At 35.5% G+C, this 20,756-nt stretch overlaps 1 protein-coding gene across 1 annotated transcript; it reads right to left on the minus strand.

The window, feature by feature from the left end:
• Window positions 1-397: 397 nt before the first annotated feature.
• LOC134846773 (sodium/potassium/calcium exchanger 4-like) lies at window positions 398-14,813 on the minus strand. Its single transcript, XM_063864165.1, has 7 exons — window positions 13,476-14,813; window positions 12,307-12,625; window positions 9,228-9,424; window positions 6,530-7,027; window positions 5,943-6,109; window positions 4,870-5,051; window positions 398-997 (listed from the first exon to the last, which is right to left on the minus strand). Exons 1-7 carry the CDS (start codon window positions 13,839-13,841, stop codon window positions 666-668), a joined length of 2,061 nt encoding a protein of 686 aa, XP_063720235.1. The 5' UTR covers window positions 13,842-14,813; the 3' UTR covers window positions 398-665.
• Window positions 14,814-20,756: the final 5,943 nt, after the last annotated feature.

Genomic DNA, 20,756 nt, shown 5'->3' on the forward strand with positions numbered 1-20,756 from the left:
AATCTCAAAAAATAATGAGCAAGTGAACAGAACTGTTAAAACCTTTTTATCTGCTAATACAGAAGAACATAAATTAAGTCTCTTTTCGTCATCAAATTATAGTTTATAAATCACAAATGGACAAACGTACTGCACAGTTTTACTTGTTAGTCTCATCTTAAATAAAAGTAAATACCAAAATAAATCTTCTGTTTTTTAAACTATTTCCATTGGCGCAAAAATCTTAAGTTAAACTTGTTAAAATACAAAAAATTAACTCAAATGGCAAACAAAAAACGGAGCAAACTTTGAACATCGTCCCGAAAACTAACAGCTCATTCGAGACGTCACATTTCCATCAAAATCACATGAAGTCAATTCGAGCTTACAGATTAAATAGCTCATTTAGTTGCGTTTTTTCTGCACTTGTGAAATTATTCATGAATTAGGGCAAGGTTTGCAGTCCGTTTTCTTAAACTTAAATATATTGACAAAAGCAGACCAAAAATTTTTTCGAATTCAATCAGTTTTTGCAGCCGCGTTGTTCTTGTTGCTTTTTTCTTGAATACTGTATAAAAATTGTTGCAATTCGTAGAGATTTGTCGTATCATTGCACCAGTTTTGACCATGCATGGGTCTGAAATATTTCACGTGGCATGATTTCGGCTTGGTGATTTTTCGACTTTTCAACAAGTCGGGGGGTTTATGTCGCCAAAGACATTCAATTCAATCATGCATGCGACTATGATGTAGGCCACGTAAGTGAGTAGAAAGACAACTCCCAACTTTCGGTTCAGCTTCCACTTGTTAAATCCAATGGCAGTTATAGTGACGGCTACACTTATGAATAGAAGCACGACAGAGTACTTGAGTCCTCGACTCTTGATCTCGATGGTGTGGTCCCACGAGATCACGACTGTCTTCAGGAACCAGGGCATCCCCAGTCCGACCAGGATGTCAAACACGTTGCTCCCAATGCTGTTGGATACTGCCATATCGCCCAGACCTTGTCTGGCCACTAAAAACAAAATACACATCAAATCTGAATGAAGGCAACATCAGACATCGTGAAACTTACATTGAGCATCAACAACAGCAGTTTGTGGCAAGAACCAGTAACTCACGACTCGTCTCTCACTTTTATTGGCACGAGAGATAAAAATGCACGGTCAAGATTAACAATTAAAGCTTTATGTAACTTTGCCTCTGTTCAAACTATTTTAATAAACAAATGGTTCAGCTCAATTTGAATGGAGCGGTTCATTCTAAAGCGTTTCTTCCTTTGCTATTTCAAGGAAAAACCCGGTTGCTATTATTTGTGACTTAGGTTTGGGGGGAGGGGGTGGGCTGAGGGCGGTGGTTTGTATCGTACTATCACACTGCGCTCTCCCCGTGAAACTATTTCCAGACCGCATTAACTTCTTCAGAAACAATATATTTACTTCTTGAGTATTTAAGAAACAGCAGAAACCACAAATTACCTATAAACGAAATACTCTATTTTCATGACAAATTTTTACGTGCAAGAATATTTTTCCTCGATGAAGCAAGATGAAGCAAGTTTAGTGATTGCCATGTTTGATCATTTTTACTACCCATCTCGATGTGAAATCATATTCACAAAAAAATCTCTTTTGGTTGTCTAGACTAAAAAAGTGAAGCTATTGACCTTGACATAATGAATACAATAAATGCATTCAATAGTGAATCGCCATCCTGGACAAATCTAAACTACCCCGTAGCTTTCTTTTAATCAATCAAAAAGGGTTGTTCTTTAAGTTTTCCTGGGCATTGTAGAGAAGATAGGATTAAACTTCCCGTTTACGGAAGCATCCCCAGGCTAATTATAAATTGAAAACCTGCTACTTTTAGCGTCATACCAGTCAAGTGAACTTTTATCCCCAAGTCACGTAACTTTTTCTATCACGATAAGCACACACCTTCAATATCACATAGAAAAGCCTGAAGATGAATTATGTGTAGCAAACTAAAAGCAATTGAAACCAATTCGAACCCAAACGCTTTTAGGTGATTGGATGTTAACTTTATTCGGAATACGTCTTCGAATTTATTTCGAAGGCGCCTAAAGAAATTTCAAAATCTAGTTTTCTAGGAGTAAGGCTGAATTTCTTAGGTTAACTTGATTTATAAGAATACTATTCTAATCCTACTATAAGTCTATTATATTCGCTCGAAATTAGACAAAAAAAACAAGTTTCAAACAAAAACTAAAATTAAAGACACCCCAGGACAAAATTCCTCTCCATTTTGAAACATCGGAACAATTATTAAATTTCAAAGTTGAAAAAAGGGTGATTGAATAATTTACGACTTAGTTTCAAGCCTTGGAAAAAATAGTTAGACCACACAGTCCGTTTTCAATAGTTTCTGGTATATTTTCCAAAATAGAATTAACTCCTATATTATTTCTGCATGTTAAGAGGAGTGATGGTGAATTGTCCCAGGAATCTAAATCGCATCCGAGACTTCCATAGGGCTCGCTGCCTGCAGGTGGAGTCAACATTTCCCAGCCCAGAAAAACGACTAGAAATTGCGCATTGTTTTTAAATAGGAGCACATCAAGCGGTAACAGTAAGTATTCAATTGACATCAAAAAAATCATTATTTCTAAATTCTTTGCTTAGCAGAATTAATCAACAATAGTCTGAGTTTAATCTCTTTTTCTTGTGGCAAGACATGAAATGATCAAAATACATCATAAAGGCAGGCGAGACTTAAATTTCCCAAATAAGGTAAGAAAATAAAATTGAAGGGAAAAGAAAAAAATAAAAAAGGAGGCTCAAAACAACAAAATGCGGTGTTGCTATTTTGGTGATTATTTCGTATTACGAGCAGATTCGAAAAAGAAAGTGCTTTCCCAATGTTCTTCTTTTTTCTAGCACTTTATTTTCTGAGCTCCCAGCCACTTTGGCAGCTTGAATTTGTCTAATAAAGTAATCTTCCAAAAAATCTTTGAAGATTAAAATTTTAAAGATTTTCTCCACTTAGAGATATCTAAGTAGCAAACAAAGAATTTATTTTTGTAGCCGTTATTGTAGCCGGACGATTCATCTAAGCTAACAATCTGAAAAGTGTTAACAAAATAATTGGTTTTTAGTTATACTCAAAGACCATTAAAAAACCTCGAGTAAAACTTGTCAAGTATACCCGGTTGCTCTGCAAGAAGCCCAGAAAGTTTCGACCACGTTCATAATTTTTTTCCGATTTTTAGCAGAGTTTTTTTGAGAAGTTTAATATAACTTTAGCGCCAGGAATGCGCTACTAGAAGCTTCCACAACCAGTTGCCCCGGAGTGAGTAAAACTAAATTTTTCACTACTTCAAAGAACACTTCTAGTCTAATTTTGAGCAATCAAAGCAAAAACTTGCTTTACTTGCTCGAAATAAGACAAACTCAGAAAAAACTTTGTCGACGCTATAATTTTTTCGGAAAACTAATAGGGTCGTTCAAATCACGACTGAAAAGGCTTTAATATGATCTTCCTCACTCATTCCGACGATTAACAATGGTACCTAATTATGCATGGAAAAAAAAACATTGAAGCCAAACTGTGCACTAGATAGTGTTAAAATTTTGTCACCCCGATCAAAACCAACACATGATCAAAAAGGATCAAAGGGAGCGGCTTTGTAGTTTTAATTCGCTTACAATTCACATAATACAGTTACATCTTGTAATAACAAAGAACAAAAGAAACCGAAGACAAATTTTTCCCAATTTTCAATGGTCAACAATTAAATATTTTCAGGTTTAAAGTTAAATTTCAAGAGTTATTATAAAAAAATATTACTTAATTTCAAGTCTGAGAGAACGTAATTAGACCATATAGCCCGTTTGAAAACGTCTGTGAAGTAGATTTCATTAGGATAAGTCTCTATAATAATACTTGCGAGAACACGACAAAAAAGCAGTTCTATAAAGTGCAGTAATAAAAAATAGAAATAAGCCTCGAATTAGTAAACATTCGGCTACCTCTGAGATTCGAACATGCGACCAGTCGCACTCAGCCACAGAAGCTTAACAGGCACCAACAACTAGCCACAAATAAATCAGAGAAAAATGCTATGCAATTTCTAATGCTACAATGAAATTTCCAAATAAGTGAACAATTTCAACGAAGACTTTTATTTGGGAGTTAGGTTACAAAAAGAAGGTTCAAAATAGTACTCTTAGCTGATTGCAAGTGTAAAGCGGAGTGATGGTGAAGCATGGCATTCGAGACGTCCATGGTGCTCGCAGCTTGCGGTGGAGGCAAAATTTCCCAGCCCAGAAAAACAACCAAAAAAATAGCGCTGTTCTTTATTAGCAGCACAGCAAACAGCTCTCCGTAAAGGTCTAAACAGCTAGTACGACATTTTGCTCCTTCCCATAGTGGATAGGTAGCCCTAATTTGAAATGATATTTTGCCTGCTTTTCATGGATATGAAGTATTTAATTCAAAGATAAACGATGTTAATATTTTTTAGTTAACGGCTCTTTTCCAGTTTCCCACCCCCCTTGTAAAATTACAAAATAAATCTGTTCATAAATTGTTCACACGGCATTTTGCATGCGAGAACTGTTGTAAAAGTTTGTTCACCTGTTCACAATGACACGTTTTGATGCAGTTTTTAACTTGAAAAGCCATTTTAAAAACAATTTTATATATTAAATTTCAGGAAAAATGAAGGAGGCGGGCATGGGACTGGAAAAGAGCATAGTTAACCAGCCAGAGGTCTAATTCAAAAATTTACTATTTAAAGTTAACTAAGCGATGGCTATCTCAGAAAAGCTCACCCTGTAAATTGCAGCGCATGTGCGTTTTGAACCCGCAATCAGAAGATTGCTGGGCACTATCACTACCGATGCGCCAAAATTGTTAACTTCTCACCTAGAAGGGAGGCCATGCAGTCGGGAATGGATGTGCCTCCGGCGAGGAACGTGACTCCCATCACTGTGTCCGGGACCTGGAGGGCATCGCCCACAATGGCTGTCATCCACACCATCAGGTAAGACAGCACACTGATCCACAGAATAGAATTGATGAAGGACACTGCGAACCAACGCTTCCACCTACCAGAAAAAAATAAAGGATAAAGCGGTGGTATGATTACCATTCCAACAAGCCAAAAATTAATATTGTTATGTAACGTAACAACAGAGTGTCACTGTTGTTATGCAATTGTTACGTAGTTCCGATGCAAGTTCGGCTTCAATGTATGGCGGTTCGTAGATTTGGCGGTTTATTGATCATACGCCGATAAAGCATAGATGCTGTGAACAAGAACATAACCAACAAAAAGATGGAATAGGTCAATGAACGCAAGTAAACAGAAAAAAAACGGACTTATTTTTAATTTAAAAAACCTCAACTTTCGAATTTCACATTAAAAAGATGGCCTTACAGCTCTTCGAATTTCTGGAAGAATTTATGATTAATTTTCGATAAAATTAGCGCAATTTGAGAAAATAGGATCAATAAGTAAAATTTTCATTTCGCTGAAAAATCTATAACTAAATTCCACCTACGAAATTAGAAGTCGATCACGTTTTTGGTGTCCTTTGCTGTTCGATAGTTGAATGTGCCTTCATTTATCAAAAGAAATGAAATGAACTTAAAACCAAAACAGAAGTCAAACCGCGAAAGAGTAATTTTGAGCCTGAACAAATTTTAAAGACTTTTCCCGAAAACGAAAAAAATAGCGACCTATATAAGAGTCTAAAATTCTATTATCATTCATCGTATTTGAAAAAGGGGAAATTAACTAATTCAGGCCTGGAAACGGACTGTGAAGTTCGACGGCGTTCTCGCGAATAGATTTAATTTGGTTTGTAGTTGTTAATTTTGCAATCAATGATGTGGGGTCCAATTTGCAAACAAATCATTATTGTCATTAGTTATCAAAAACTGAGGCTAGAACTATGCTAGGAGTTGAAATACGTAAACATGCCTACAGGAACTACCTTTCTTCTCTGCAGTCTGGCACTGTGAGGAAGAAGGCCAAATTGATGGGCAGCAACAGGATCCACTTTGCCACTCCCAGAAACCCACTCGGCACATCACACAGACCCTCCTGATCCGAAGAGTCCCCTCCTTCACCACCCGCCGCCACTCCCCCCTGCTGCCCGTTCTAAATGTCAATTAAAAGTCTGCAAATTATTCCCATTATCCAATTAAAAGTCGCATATTTCAACACAAGGCTAAAATAGCACACGTCTGATAAAAACTCCTGGAAGATGAAATGCCAAATGAGAAAAGCCCGGAAGCCAAATAATTGCAAATTTCAAGGAAAAAAATTGAAACATAACAAGAAATTGAACGAAGACCAGAAACTGGATGACTAGAAACTGAAAGCAAAGGAAATAAAATTATCGCATTGAAAAAAAAATTATTTTTTAGGCGTTTTTAAGGCTTTAAATGTCAGAAAGGCTTTAAGCATGAAAAACTGTGAACATTTTTAAGACGGGGACTGTGCCGTAAGATCTCACGCACGTTTCGGTAAAAAATAATTCAATTTTTGCTTCACTTCAATTTGGATGGACTATCGTACCTGTTCATTGGTCGTGTCTTTGGTGATCTCGTCCTCCGGACGTTTCTCCAGATGGATCTGGTAATTGTTCACTTGTGTCTGCTGACATCCAGCAACCACTGCCAACTTATCAATAGTCGAATCCGTGACCAGAGTGATCTGAGCTTCGCGTCTTCGAGCCGCGATTATAATTCTCGCAGCCGCCCTCATACGACAAGCTGGTTTGAAGTTCTTACTCAGCATGACTCGTAACGACGCATCAGCAAAGTCTCGTGGCTGGAAAATTTCTTTGTCGTTGGTCGAAATAACATACGGCTGCGACACCGCATACTTTGCCATTGGAGATCCGTAGTCTGAAGTCTTCAGTGCAATTCCTCTCACTGGCGACTCGGCGGCAGTTTTATTGACTGGGTTTTTGAAGCGTTTGTTGATTGCCGCCTGAATGTAGCGGTTGAAGGTCATGAGTAGAATGTAGAAGACGTAAAGGACCACTAACACAACTGACTCGTACCAAATGATCTATTCAAAAACGGAACATAGACAAACTAAATCAAACACAGAGGCAAAATTGAGCTTCGCACCACTTCCGATACAAAATAAAAACAGCACTTCAATTAAGCAGACAGAAAAAGAAAGCCACTAAGTCCAAAAAATAGAAAAACGCAACTTAAAAAACTCGAAATGTTGCCTGGAATCATGTTTTATTTGCGGAAAACACGTCCAGAAACACAGTAGTCGGCAATTAATGAAAATTCAAAAAAAACTATTGAGCTGCAACTGAGCCGACGAAACTAAAATAATTTCCCGTAGAACCTAAGAAATTTTTGTGGTCATTGAAAAACCTTGAGCTATAAACTCTATTCTAACAAATTTGCGCGATCCTGAAACAAGCATAAAATTTATGCTTCCTTTGAAATGACCCCAAATTAGGTCACTAAGCCGATAAAATATAAGATGAAATCATTTAAGCCCAATTAAGTTTGAAAATTACGTACAAAAAATTAATCCTATGATGCAGCAACTAAGCCGTCAAAACATAAGCAGACGAACTATAGGCCGACAATTTTGTAAAAAGAGTATTTCTAGTTTGAAAAAAAAAAACAGTTCCTAGTCAGATTCGAACCAACGACTTTTACCGTCCCCGGTCTATTTTTCGCCTCCAGGCTAAGTGCCGGCCACGCATAGAAGTTTGAATTCATTATGAACCAGGACGCAAGTGATTCTGTTAGACAAGTTGTTAACCAGAAAAAAGTCTATACTCCGGTTTGATAAGGCTCGCTAACTACGAGCGTAATCATCTTAAATTAAACATTTCTTCGGCAAAAACCTTAATCATTCATGAAAAAAAAGTTCATGCTAAACTCTTGAGCCAAGCACCGAAGCGGACAGCCTAAAAAGTAAAACAATTACTTACGGATAGACTGCCATCAAAACATTACAAATCGATATAAAAACTCACAGCTACAATTACACGTTTCATATAATATTTCATTTTTTTAGATTTCGCAATTCGTAACAGCAGAAACTAATAAAAACAAGCAACGCGATTATTAGCTTTTCCAAATTCCACAGAATTGAACCAAAAAATTCAAGGCGAATACCATCATTCAAAATTGTTCGAAAGCTTCCCAACATTCTTAAAACATTTGAAGGTGGTCTCAACGTTTAATTTAACCTTGATTTCAAATGGTGGAGCAAAGATTAGTTTATTATTACTTCAATTCTTCAAACAGCGAGCAATCTGAATTTAGGAGAAATTTTGTTTTCGGGCGTTTTTTAATTTTTTTGTGTTCCACGCAAAATCAGGAGTCAGAAATAACACAGAGCAAAAGTTTCGCTTCGCAAATACTAGCGAAAACATGGCAAAAAGGAGCTCTATAAAGTGCAATTAGAAAATGTAGAAATAAGCCTCGACTTAGTTTAAAAAAATTGGCTATGTCTGTGATTCGATTTACAACCTAGAGATTATGAGCCTCGCATATTAACCACTCAGACACGGACGCTTAATAAATAACAAAAACTAGCCATAAATAAAGTAGAGAACATGCTATGCAATTTCCAATGCTACAGTGAAATTTCCAATTGAGTGAACACTTTCAATGAACACTTTTATTTGCGAGTTAGGTTAGAAAAAAGAATCTTCGTAATAGCACACTAAGCTGATCACTAGTGCAATAATCGGAATTGATCAAAAGGAATATCTTATCTTATTGAAGCCCCTCCAGTCGTGATTCGAACAACATTATTTTTTTTTGAAAGACCGGTTGAGAAAAATCGGTTTAAATTCTTAAGGCGAGCACACAGGCTTACAGTAGCGATTCATGCTAAACTTAAGCCGTGAAAAATAATTTTACTTGAGTAAAAATAGTTATTGGGAGTTTTTTTAGCGCCATTTTGGGAATAAAAAATTCAAAAAAATTAGAAAAAATATTTTAGTTTTTTGTACTTCTAATAGGACTGTCTTCCTATAGGCCTATATTATTAAGACTGTCGACTATGCCGAAGTTTTTTTTCTTTCAGCTCTTTTTTTTACACCACGCCAAAAAAACGACACCAATTGGAAAAAAAAACGTTTTTTTTTTGGTATTTTTTTAAAAACTATGGCCGGAACATTCTGTGGTACTTGAACAGTAACCGGCTATCCTTGTTATTTTAAAATCGGTTGAAAATACTAAAAACTGAACATGATTCAATTGACTTCAGAGTGGAGTGGCATTACCTGTTCGTCGAATGTGACCAGGATGAGAGCGATGACAGACAGGAGGTAGTAGGAGGAGTCCCGACAGAGGGGCCACCACGTGAGCTGGATGACCTTGCCAGCAAACAGAGCACAAATGCCGATGATGCAGAGGATGTTGAACACTGCAGAGCCCACTATAGTGCCTACACCCACGTCATTCTGCGCCACAAACACACCTGTGGCAAAACAAAATTATATCGATGACAACAATGACACATAAGAGTTGCCAGATGCCGTGCAAGTCGCACAGAAAGTTCCGAAAAAAAGTTTCTTTTTTGTATGCAATTTATCTGGGTAGCAGGAATGGATTCAAATTGAGTCGCATCATTTTTTTAATTGATAAAATTGTTCAATGTCAGCTGGCAGTTTTAAAAGTGACCGGATTGATTTAGAGTGGGACCATCAACACTGCTGTTAAATGGAGAGAAAACCGGAAACACCATCCAGTTTTCTCAACATAAAAGAACTTTCGTAAAATATCTATTCTGAATCCGTATCGCGAAAAGGCGTAAAATAAAACCACTCTCGATTCCTAACCCGCACTTTATGAGATTTTTCAAACACCTGATTGGTGGCCTTGACTTCATAACAAAAATCAATTTGATGTAGCTTAACCAAATGTAGCTGAAGAATGAGCTTTTTGCGTTAGTCGCTCGCTTTAATTTAAACTAAAATCAAAAAGATAATTTCAATTTTTCTCGATTTGGAAACATTTTAGAAACTTCAAAAAATCGACCGACTGAAGACTGAAAGGGTTTTAATATGATATTTCACTCGACCCATTCATGCGATAGTTTGTGACAACTGATTTTAAGAGAAAAAATGTATTGAAAAACTCATCCCCTCTTTCAATGGTCGGAACAATTACACATTTCAAACAAAATGAAAAACAGCGCTGCACCAACTTTGATACAAAAATGACAAATCAACTGATCGAGTGGAAAACCACAGCAGTGACCGTGTTGTTTTCGTTCACAAGAGAAAACCAGCAAATACAGGTATCGTAGCAGACTCATTAGCCAAAAAGCGTTTTAATATACAAACCAGTAGCGTTGTGAATTTTTTTCTTTTCAAAATATTAGGCATTTTACTTTATTTTTGTTATTAATTTTACTAGTTAATAACCTAGTATTCCCAAGTTCTGTTTTTTGCTTCTATAATTTGCTGTACCTATACGCTTCTATAAGCCCGCTATATGTTGAGCAAAAATATTTCGAATTAAATGATTTTTCAACTAAAAATAGAACAACAGCGGTGCCAATCATTACTCAAGCATCCATTTTAAAACGGAATGCTTGATTGGCGCTTAGCGTCTGCTTTTGCTCAAATTTTACTTCAAAAAATAGCAAAATGAAAAAAATTTTGCTCAACACTGATTGAACTGTGGAAATTTATAATGGATTGCTTGAGTGATGATTAGAGTCAACTGTTGCTTAATTTTTAGTTCAAACAATTTCAAAATATTTTTGCTCAACATTGATTGAACTTTGGGAATTTAAAAGGGATTGATTGAAAGATGATTAGCGCTTGATGTTGCGCTGTTTTTTTTTAAATCTAAAAATGAAGCAACATCAAGCGCTTATCATCAATCAAGCAATCCATTTTAAATTCCCAGAAAAAAAAACAGTTGATTAAAAAGAAACACTTTTTATTGTCAAAGCTTTCATTTGATATTTTATTCGACACTACTAAAAAAAACAAGGAGTATCCCGGGCCTGGAAGTTCTAGAAAGTTCTAGACGTTTTTTAGATTCCCTAACAAGCAAGTCCGATTTCTTACAATTTTGCGACAAAGTTGGTTTCGGTGAACAAGTCCAAATCCTAATTACGAGTCATTTGCACTCACAAGTTAAATTCAAAAAAGAGATAATTTTTAGCGTCGGATAACATCATATTCGAAAGGAACCGTGGTATTTATTCCTTCCCATCCACATGCAAAGTGCATACTTGATTAATTGAATCATGCGCCACTTAATACATGCGCCGTTAACTTCATAGACAATTCGCAGCAAATTATAGAACAGATAACAAAAGCTTAAGAAATATTGGGCTATCAACTGAGCAAAAAAAAGCAAAAAAAAAATCTGCTTCATAAAAAATTATCCAAAAACGGCAGATAATGAGGGGGAAATCAAGCCGAAAAATTTTACATCGATTTATGAACAATAATATTTTTGAAGACGAGAATTCGTTCCATGGAGAACTGATCAGTACATTTAGTGTATTACGAATTTTCTAATGGGCAAAATTTAGCCGCCTGCTGCAATTTTTTAGCTGATGTGAGTCAGCTAGGATATCACAGCAGACTGCTAGTTTTTGCCATTAGGAAATTCGTAAAACACTTATTTAACCAAATCAATTCCTTCTGAAACGAATTCTCGTCTTCAAAACTAGCATTGAAGCCAGTTTTTTACATTTTTAATCTCTGGCTTTTAAGGGTAATTGTTCCGATCATTTGAAAAATGGGGAGGAACTTTGTATTCAAGAGTGTGTTCGTTTTTTGTTTTCCACGCAAAAGCAACCGTAGGAGAGAGCAGAGTGATATGCCATTCAGTCGAGATTCGAACGACATTAAAAAGTTTCATAAAACTTTCCCCGTGTCGAGAAAAACTGGTTTGCAATTTTTGATTTTTCGTCTAATTTCGAGTGAGCGAGCAGGCTTACAACAGTTTATTTTAATAGCTTGAAAGCTTACAATAGCTTAATTTAAGCGGTAAAAGCTTGTTTTTACTCGAATAAAGTAAGTATTTTTGAGTAGGTGAGCGCCTTTTTGGAAACTAAAAATGTTGAAACTTAAACTAAAAAAAAAAATTTTAATTATTTTTTTAAACAAAAATTGTTTTCCAAGTTGCTTATTTTGCTATGACTGTCGAATATGCCTAAGCTCTAGTTTTTCATTCAGATCTTTGTTTTTCAGACCACGCAGAAAAACACAGACTATAATTTGAAAAAAAAAAACTTTTTTGTTGTAATTTTTTAAGACTATGGTCGGAACATTCTGAGCTACTTGCACAGTAATAGGCTATCCTTGTTTTTCATGTATTTAGCATTAAACATACCAATGAGGGAAGTGAAGAACTCGGGGGCGGAGCTTCCGGCACTCATGAAAGTAGCACCTGCCACGTCTTCACTCATGTGGCACTTCTCACACAGAATCTCCAAGGAGGGCACGAAGAAATCATCACACACAATGGCCAGAGCCAAGAACATGTAGAGTGCTATGAGTATGTGCAAAACGAACGCCCCATTGTGAATGTCTCGCTGCGAGATGGGTCCCTGGGGGAACTCGTCCACTGCTCTCGGAATGCACTCCTCCTCGGCCACGACTGTCGTGACGTCATTGCTCGAGTTTGAACTCAACTGCTCAGCGGAATGGCTCTAAACAACCACACGAAGCTCTTTAATAATTTGCTACGTATTTCTGATTTCAAGCCAAAACTTTTCAATTTTAAAAAGAAAAAAGTTGAAAATTTATTATTAGAGGAGCTTTGAGTGCAATTATGTGGTTTCGAATCCACGAGATTTTAATGCAAGCGCTTCAAATGAAAAAATAAATATTGTTGTTCGATTGCTGTAGGCATATGGGAACATTTGAGATCATTTAAGCTATTTTTTTCAAGATATTTTACAAGCTAGCAACAAAATTTAATTGCCCACCGATGAATTTTTATTTGGAGTTTTTGACCAGTCGTAAATAAAACATTTTGACTCCCTTAACTTTAATTTTAAAGTTATATAGTCAGAAAAAAAACACAAACAAGCTTCTATTCTTTCAAAGCTTCATGGATTTGATGGATTTTTCTACATGGTAACTAAAATCAGGGAGTAAATAAATCAGCCGAAGTATAAGCCAACCGAAATTACGCGGAGTATATATGCCAGCCGAAACGTTACGTCATATCAATGAAATTTGCATAATTTTCCAAACTGTTGCATAATTGTTACATGACTATTATATAACACTTCCGTATTTTCGGCTGGTTGATACCTCGGCTGGTTTATATACCATACAAAATCAGCTTTGTTACATCGCAATTACAGCACCATAGTAAATTTTGAATCATCTAAATTGTTCTATAGCTGGTTTGCGAAAAAAAAACTTTGAAAACGGTTTTTTTCCCATCAAAAAATTCAAATCGGCTTTTTGTTTAATTAAATTTAAGTTACATTTTAGTTTTTTTTAAATGTCATTGTCAAGTTAAAGGCGTCAAGTGCACAAGAACTCTACCTGATTCATAAATTCATTTCGATCCGTCGAATCTGCTCTTCTAGCTCTTTCAGAGCCAAAATGTAAGAATGCAGACCCTCTGTCTTGGCTTCGAATGAAGTCTCCGTCAGCCGAAGTGTGAATACCAAATTGGGACGCAAACTCGTTTGACATTGAGATCCATTTCAGAGGAAGTACAACACATACAATTAAAAACGCGAAAGAAAAGTAAACTGAAAAAATAATTTTTCGCTTGATTGCTCTTTTACGTTTGAGGAACTGGAATGTATTGTTTTTGGATGTCATTTTGGAATATGTGGACGTTTCTGAGTCCATAAATGCGGAGTTCTCGCTGCTTTCAATATCTCTCGCTCTTGAATAAGCCATGATGAATTTATGCAAATTATTTTTCGACACTAGTAAAAATATGTATACGCGAAGAAATAATACAATTATTTCAAAAAAGAGAAAATAACTGAGGTAAAATGAATAATTTAAGAAGAAAAGTGACGCAGGTACAATGTATAAATCAAATTCGTAATTGCTGTGGCGTAAACTCAGTTCTAAGCCATAAAAGGTAGGTCAATACAGTAACTCAGTGGGCTAATTTATGCAACAATTAGAACCAGCTCTACAATAATTTATGCAACAATTAGTGCTCCAAAAATACCATTGATGGAAGGCGAAAGCGTCAAACAGTCTTCAAATTCGCTTTTAAGAAGGGCTTTCTATTTAAGTCCAGTTATAACAGTAAAATAAGACCAGATGATACAAGCAGCTAACTCAGAGACATTTGCCCTAAAGCACAGGTCAAATCACGTGACTGAATTTGAATACGAAGAGAGGTTTGTTTGGTGAACAAATTTGTACCAACTAACATTCGGTTGTCAGTCAGTGGGTGATCTTACAGCGTGTTATCTTACTGCAGGCTGCTGGATTATAAACCGAATGATTGGAACAGAATCACCAATATAAAAATAAGTATTAGACGGAAACAAGTCGAACGTGTATTGCAGTTCCTTCAGAAATGATGCAGTAGCGGTATTGAAGTAAAGCCCTAAGTGACAACGGTAAATTTTCAGGAGTTTATCTCAGTTTCAGGAATCAGTCCCAAAAAATGTGCATTAATTTTCAATCAAACTACTCTCAATTCAGCCAAATTGATTCAAAACAGTATATCAATAAAATGAACAGTTTTCCGTTTGATTAAAAGCTTTCTTCCTCGATTGAATAATGACATGATTAATTGTGGCAGAAGATACCGGAATGTTTTTAACTTGGGTTCAAATCAATTCTTTTGTGCTTCATCATTTAAATATCTGAAAAATATAGACACTAAAATTGGTACACAAACCTGAATTATACCTCAATAAATATGGTTCAAATAACCTATAAAGTAAGAACATTGATGTTTGTTTTGACTGACGCAAGCGCAAAATCGCAATGTTGGTCAAATAGTTTAGCGTCACAGACATTTGAACACCTGCAAAATCAGTGCAATTCTTTATACCTGGTTTCAACATCTAAGTTAACAACGCCAAAAAAGTGCTGAACTTTAGCTATGATACTGTCACAGTTTAAAATGACACCCAATCTTATTTGTATATAGTCCATATAAAGCAATTAAACCATTACGAAGTTTCTGTCATAGCTAAATTTGAAACACAGTCGAACGTGATGTAGCGAAAAAAGATTATGAAGAACCTTTTGAAACCAGTAGCCATGAATATAAATTGAAATCGAGTCAAACTAAAACAAGCCCCGCGTGCTGTTGCTGTGTAAGAATCGCAGTGTTGTAACCTTTTAAATTTTCACGTTTGAAAACTTCAAAAAATTAATTACGGGCTTTTACGGTTGCCTAAAATAGTATTAGAAAAACTCTAATCAAGATAAGAGAAACTACATTTTGAGCTCAATAAAAACCAAGGTTTTCAAAAAATTACACGATCGTACAACAAAAAGAGGTGACCAAACAATCGCTCGCACTGACGGCTCTAATAAAATGAATGCCGACACTGATATTTAAGTAAAAAATAAGCTCCTTTTTTCTCATTTTGACACACTTTTCAGCACAAATTTAAACTTTTTCTGAAGCAAATTTTTGTCGAAAATTTTTTTCCATTTTTAGGGAGCTGCTCATAATACCAAAAAAAATGTGTAAAGCTGATTCCATTTTTTAAGATTCAATGAATTTTCTGGCACCGATCTTGACGTGCTAGTACTTATATAGCACTGACAAATCACGATTAGCACTGATCGCAATGATACCGTAATCACCCTGTACGAAAAGCAAAATCAAATTAATCGTATTGAAAATTAAAAATAGAAGAACCAAAATTTCTTCAACACTCATACCTTGGTTGCACTTTCTTATTCGAGATGCTACTCCTATATGCAAACGTTTCGTTATAACGAAACAGATTCAAATCTGATAAGTTGAACAAAAGTCGCCCGAAAATTGAAAGAGTGACTTTTAAACATCAACAATCATTAACTATGTTGGTACTAGTTTACTTGTTTGGTCCCGTGACAAAACTAGTCTAGATGATTGGTCCCGCCTATTTTCTAAAAAGAAGAGCCAGCACGGGTTCGAATCAACGCTTTGTGGTTTGGAAAGCTGATCCCAACCCGCTAGACTAACTATGCCCGTTTTGATAGCAATATAGAGAACTAAAAAAGCTTACTGCTCGAATTAGCCACATACTGTACCTCGGTTTTTATTAGGGAACACAGCATTTTTGAACGACCAAACAAATAAACTAGTACTAGTATGTTAAAAACCAGCTCCGTAGCCAATTCTTTCTAGCTCATCATTAAATTAAATCAGCTATACCTAATTGGAAAAATTAGAAAGTTATTGTCAAAAAGTTGTCTTCCAGAAAAAAACTGAGATTATAAAAACTTTCATAAACCTTTAAAAAAATTAACCTCCAGAGAACAAAAACCCGAACAATCATATAAATTTAGCTCTGTCAATGAATTACAAGAAATGAATTTTCTTAGAATGTTGTTTATTTTTTTTGGACATACCAAATCATTTTCCAATTTTCAAAATGCAAAAATATAAAAGAGTATCGCTATTAAACGGTTACTATCTACAAGATTTTTGAAAGCCAGCTAAATAATGGAAATTGCCAAAAAAATCCTGCGTCAAAAGACTTTCAACAATTCACTTCATTCTATAACACTAGAAATTTGCCGAAAAATTATCAACCCATCAACGCCCTTAAAACTGTCCAAAACTAACAGAATCCCCAGCTTCAATCCGTCTAAACTTTTTGAAACTAAATTTGATCGGTTCATAAGATTTTTGGGAACTGAATCATCTAGCAGGAGGGTTCGTTCTATCTTACAGATTTTTCCGTAAATAGACGAAGAAAAAAATAAACTGATATACAGGATAGAGATAAAAAATACCGCAAGGAAGGAGGAACCAATACTTCTTTTTATCTTTTATCTCGGTTCAGTTCCAAATAAGCTGACCGTATAATTATGCCTCGGAGCCTCTAGCAAAAAATGCTATGAAAATTCTAAGTGGAAAAAAAGTCGCAGTTAATTTGTTTTGAGCGGAAAAAAGACCCCATTCTGATCCGCATACTCATTTTTAAATACCTTTAAGCAAAAACCCGAAAGTGGCAAATAATGAATGTTTTACGGTTAAATTTGATCAGGCTAGAGAGTAAATAATTGCAAATGCGAACCAAATCGAATTTTAATAGTGATTGTCAATATAAAGCAGCATTTAGATACAGCGCAAGAAACAACGCCTCTTAATAACTTGAAAAGAAGGAAAAGCATACGCTTTGCAGCTCTTGCAAAAAAACTCGAGCTGACACAAAAAAAATGAGGGAATCTCCAAAAAATAGCAGAAAAACTTGAACTAATCTTACCATTTACATTTTCAGACATCAGCAGAGCCGTTTTTTGGAGCTATAGGGAACAGAGGTCGAGATAGTAGGCAAGGAACTCTTATCTACATTCAGGGGGCGACAAATCGGAAGCAAGGCAGGAAATGTATTGAACCAATTTTCTGAAACCTAAAAAATGAACAAATCGACTTCATTCAAAATAGAAATTATCTTACCTTGCGACGGGGTGAAAAAGTCAATTGACTTGGTGCTGGCACTGAGGTAAAATCAATAAAACAGAGACAATTTCAAAGAAAGTCGGGCATAGGGAAATGGTTCCCCAGGGTGGAAATTAGGAGAACAATTAGGGGTTCTTTTTCTCCAGCCCCCCCCCCCCCCCCCCCCCCTCTCAACTCAGAATTTAAAAAAAAAACATTCCAGAAAAAATTTAACAAAATTCACAATATCTGATTTTTATGAGAATTGGCATACAAGCTACGTAAGCCTTGATACTTTACCTTGTAATCTACTCGCTATAACAGAAAACTGATGCTATGCGCAGTATTTGGAAGGAAACAGAAGTGAACAATTAAGGCCGCAAGGCCTCCTCAATTAGGTTCGGATCGACAAAGAGAAAAATTGTTTGACGCAGCATCAGACTTAAAATTTTGCGATTCATCGCTCTCCAAATAGAAATCTTCAAAAGGATTGAATACTTCAAGCTCAGGTGTTTTTCATTAAGAGCCTGTGTGTATTCAATTGAAATAAAAAAAAGAAAAGCCACATTTTTTTCTAAATTCTTTTCTTTGCAAAAGTAATCTGCACTACGCCGAGTTAAATCTCGTTTCCTCGCAGCAAGACATTAAAATGATCAAAATACAGGCATAAAGGCAGGTGAGACTTCAGCTTACCAAATAAGGCAAATAAACAAAATTAAAAGGACAGGAACAAACAAAAAAGGAAGCTCAAAACAACAAAACGCGTGGTAATATGGTAAGTATTGCAAGTAGATTCGAAATAGGAATTCAATTCCCAGTGTTCTTCGTTATTTTCCGAGATCTTCACCACTTTAAAAATGTTGCTACTTGAGTTTGTCCAATTACTTAATCTGTAAAAAGCTCTTTGAAGATAAAAGTCTTTTTAGAATTTCAATCTGCCATTTATGGACAAAAAGCAAAAGCAGATAAAATTCAAGCTATCCTCAAATTAAAAAAAACGGTCAGAAGATCGGATTAAAAATGTGTAATTAAACCCAGGATTCAGTACAATACATTTTTTGACCATCTTTCATTGCAGTCAAACTCAGCTCCCTGTATGTGGATTGATTTCCCTCTAAGAAGCCTCAGTACCAGAACGAACACCCTTAAAAACCACTGAAGCAATTAAATTTTAAGTTCAATTAGCAAAAAATAATTTGAAACAATTCGTACTGTCAAACGGTCATTTGAAGTCAGAATAACTCAAGAGGATTTCACAAAAATAAGACATAATAATGTCAAAATGCGCAAATTCCCAGACACTTGAATAGAAACGGAATTGTCACCTTTTACTTAAACGAATCAGAAAAAGCTTTCCAGTTTTCAGATTTTTGTCAAATCTTCCGAATTCCAGGTTTAATTTGCCCATATTCCAGAATTTTTGATTTTTCGACTGAACCCAATAAATAGTTTGTTCAATTGAATGCAAAAAAAAAGATTTAAAAATGGGACCAAAGTTAAGCTAACTAACCTTGATGTTCCAGCGAGCTTCGCTCAACTGTAATCGGAAGAAAAGAAACAACTGCATCTGACAATGATTCAATTAAGAACGTCATAATCAGTTCAGACCATACTGTATGGGTAAATCAAAAAAAACTTGACTGTAATTTGTTAGACTAAATTTCGAAACAGAAAAAATGAACTACGAGGGGCAACCGATTGTAAATATAACAAATTGAGCGAATGTAGAAGACGCTTTCTGAATAATCCCAGGAGACCCAAAAAAACACCCCCCCCTCCCAAGTTCCCCTTTGAACGTTCACTCTCAATAAAGCGCCCAACCTATCTTCAAAGAGACTAACTGAAATTTGCAACCAACCCTCAATCGAAAAAAAAATCAGAGTTTTTGTTTCAAAAATATCAAAAACAATAAAACTAAAATACTGGTATGCGGATACCTATAAAAGTTATAAATTTGAAAATATCATCTCCAAAAAGGCGAGTGAGGCTTTAAACTTGGCTTCTAAACGAATTTCTTAACAATAATTTTTTTAATATAAAAATGAGGACAATGAAAGAAAGTTCGAATTGATTTTAAGCTTACTTTTTCGTGCAATCAACCATTAAAAAACGGACTCTTTGAGCAAGACTCCAATCGCAACTTTGCAAGAAAAACATGGGAACGGAAGCTTATATGGTTTGATAGGTAAGTGAACCTGAATGATATTAACTCCATTGTGTTTTTTGAGCACCCAAATCGGCCCTCACTTAAATTTTTTATCGCCAAACACTAGATAAAAATCAATCGAAGATAACAAAACCTAATTAATAAAGCATTATTCTCGAAAACTGAAAAATTTGTCAAAAATCTGTTTTAAGATAAAATTAAAGAGTTAACGACCTCAATAATAATCTCAGTACCAATAACTTTTCGTGATCGCCATAAAACTCGTGAGCTCCAACAAATCTTTTTAAAAAAATGATCATTAACAATAGCAAAGAATGTGTTGCGTTCAACCATCCGATGAAAAAAATTGAAAACTTACCACAAGCTTAAGCAACTGTAGAAGTGAAGGTCTTCATTTTTGCGTTTTTTCAAGAAATTTAGCTATTTTAGAAAAAAAAACAACGAGAACTATCGCGTGGTAATAGTTAAAATCAGGCCACCTTTGAGCCCTTTTGGTTCAGTCGTGAATCAAAAAGTTTTTTCAAAAGACTACACAATCAGGCATCAACCTTACTACCCCCATCCCCCCACCCAGAGTGACCTTTTGACAAAATCTCATCTTCCGCGTTTCAAAGAAAACAATATATGGCCTTCATGCTCTGAGAATTTTAAGAGCAACTTATGATTAAGACTTTTGTGATAAAATGAACCCAGTTTTAAAAAACTGGATCATTAGGTAAGCTTTTTATTCCGCTCGGAAATCTGAAAACTAAATTCCACTTTCGAAACTAGAAGTCGTTGACGTTTTTCGCGACCTTTACACAAAAATCAAAAGTCAAACCGCAAACAAGTTAGTTTTTTCCTGAAAAAAACAACAAAAAAAAACAACCAAGACCTATATAAAAGTATTCACTACGTTCTTGACTTTTAACTTAAAACGTCCGCAAATTGGGTTGACTTGGACCTTGTTACTAACCCTATTCCACACAAGCATTATTTTTGGACAAAATTCTTGCTTATCGCAAAGGTAATGACAACCATTTCTACTTAAACTAAGCAATTTTTGTATGTCAACAAACGATTGGGATTT

The sequence above is a fragment of the Symsagittifera roscoffensis genome, chromosome 5, assembly GCF_963678635.1.
Source record: "Symsagittifera roscoffensis chromosome 5, txSymRosc1.1, whole genome shotgun sequence".
NCBI lineage: Eukaryota > Metazoa > Xenacoelomorpha > Acoela > Convolutidae > Symsagittifera > Symsagittifera roscoffensis.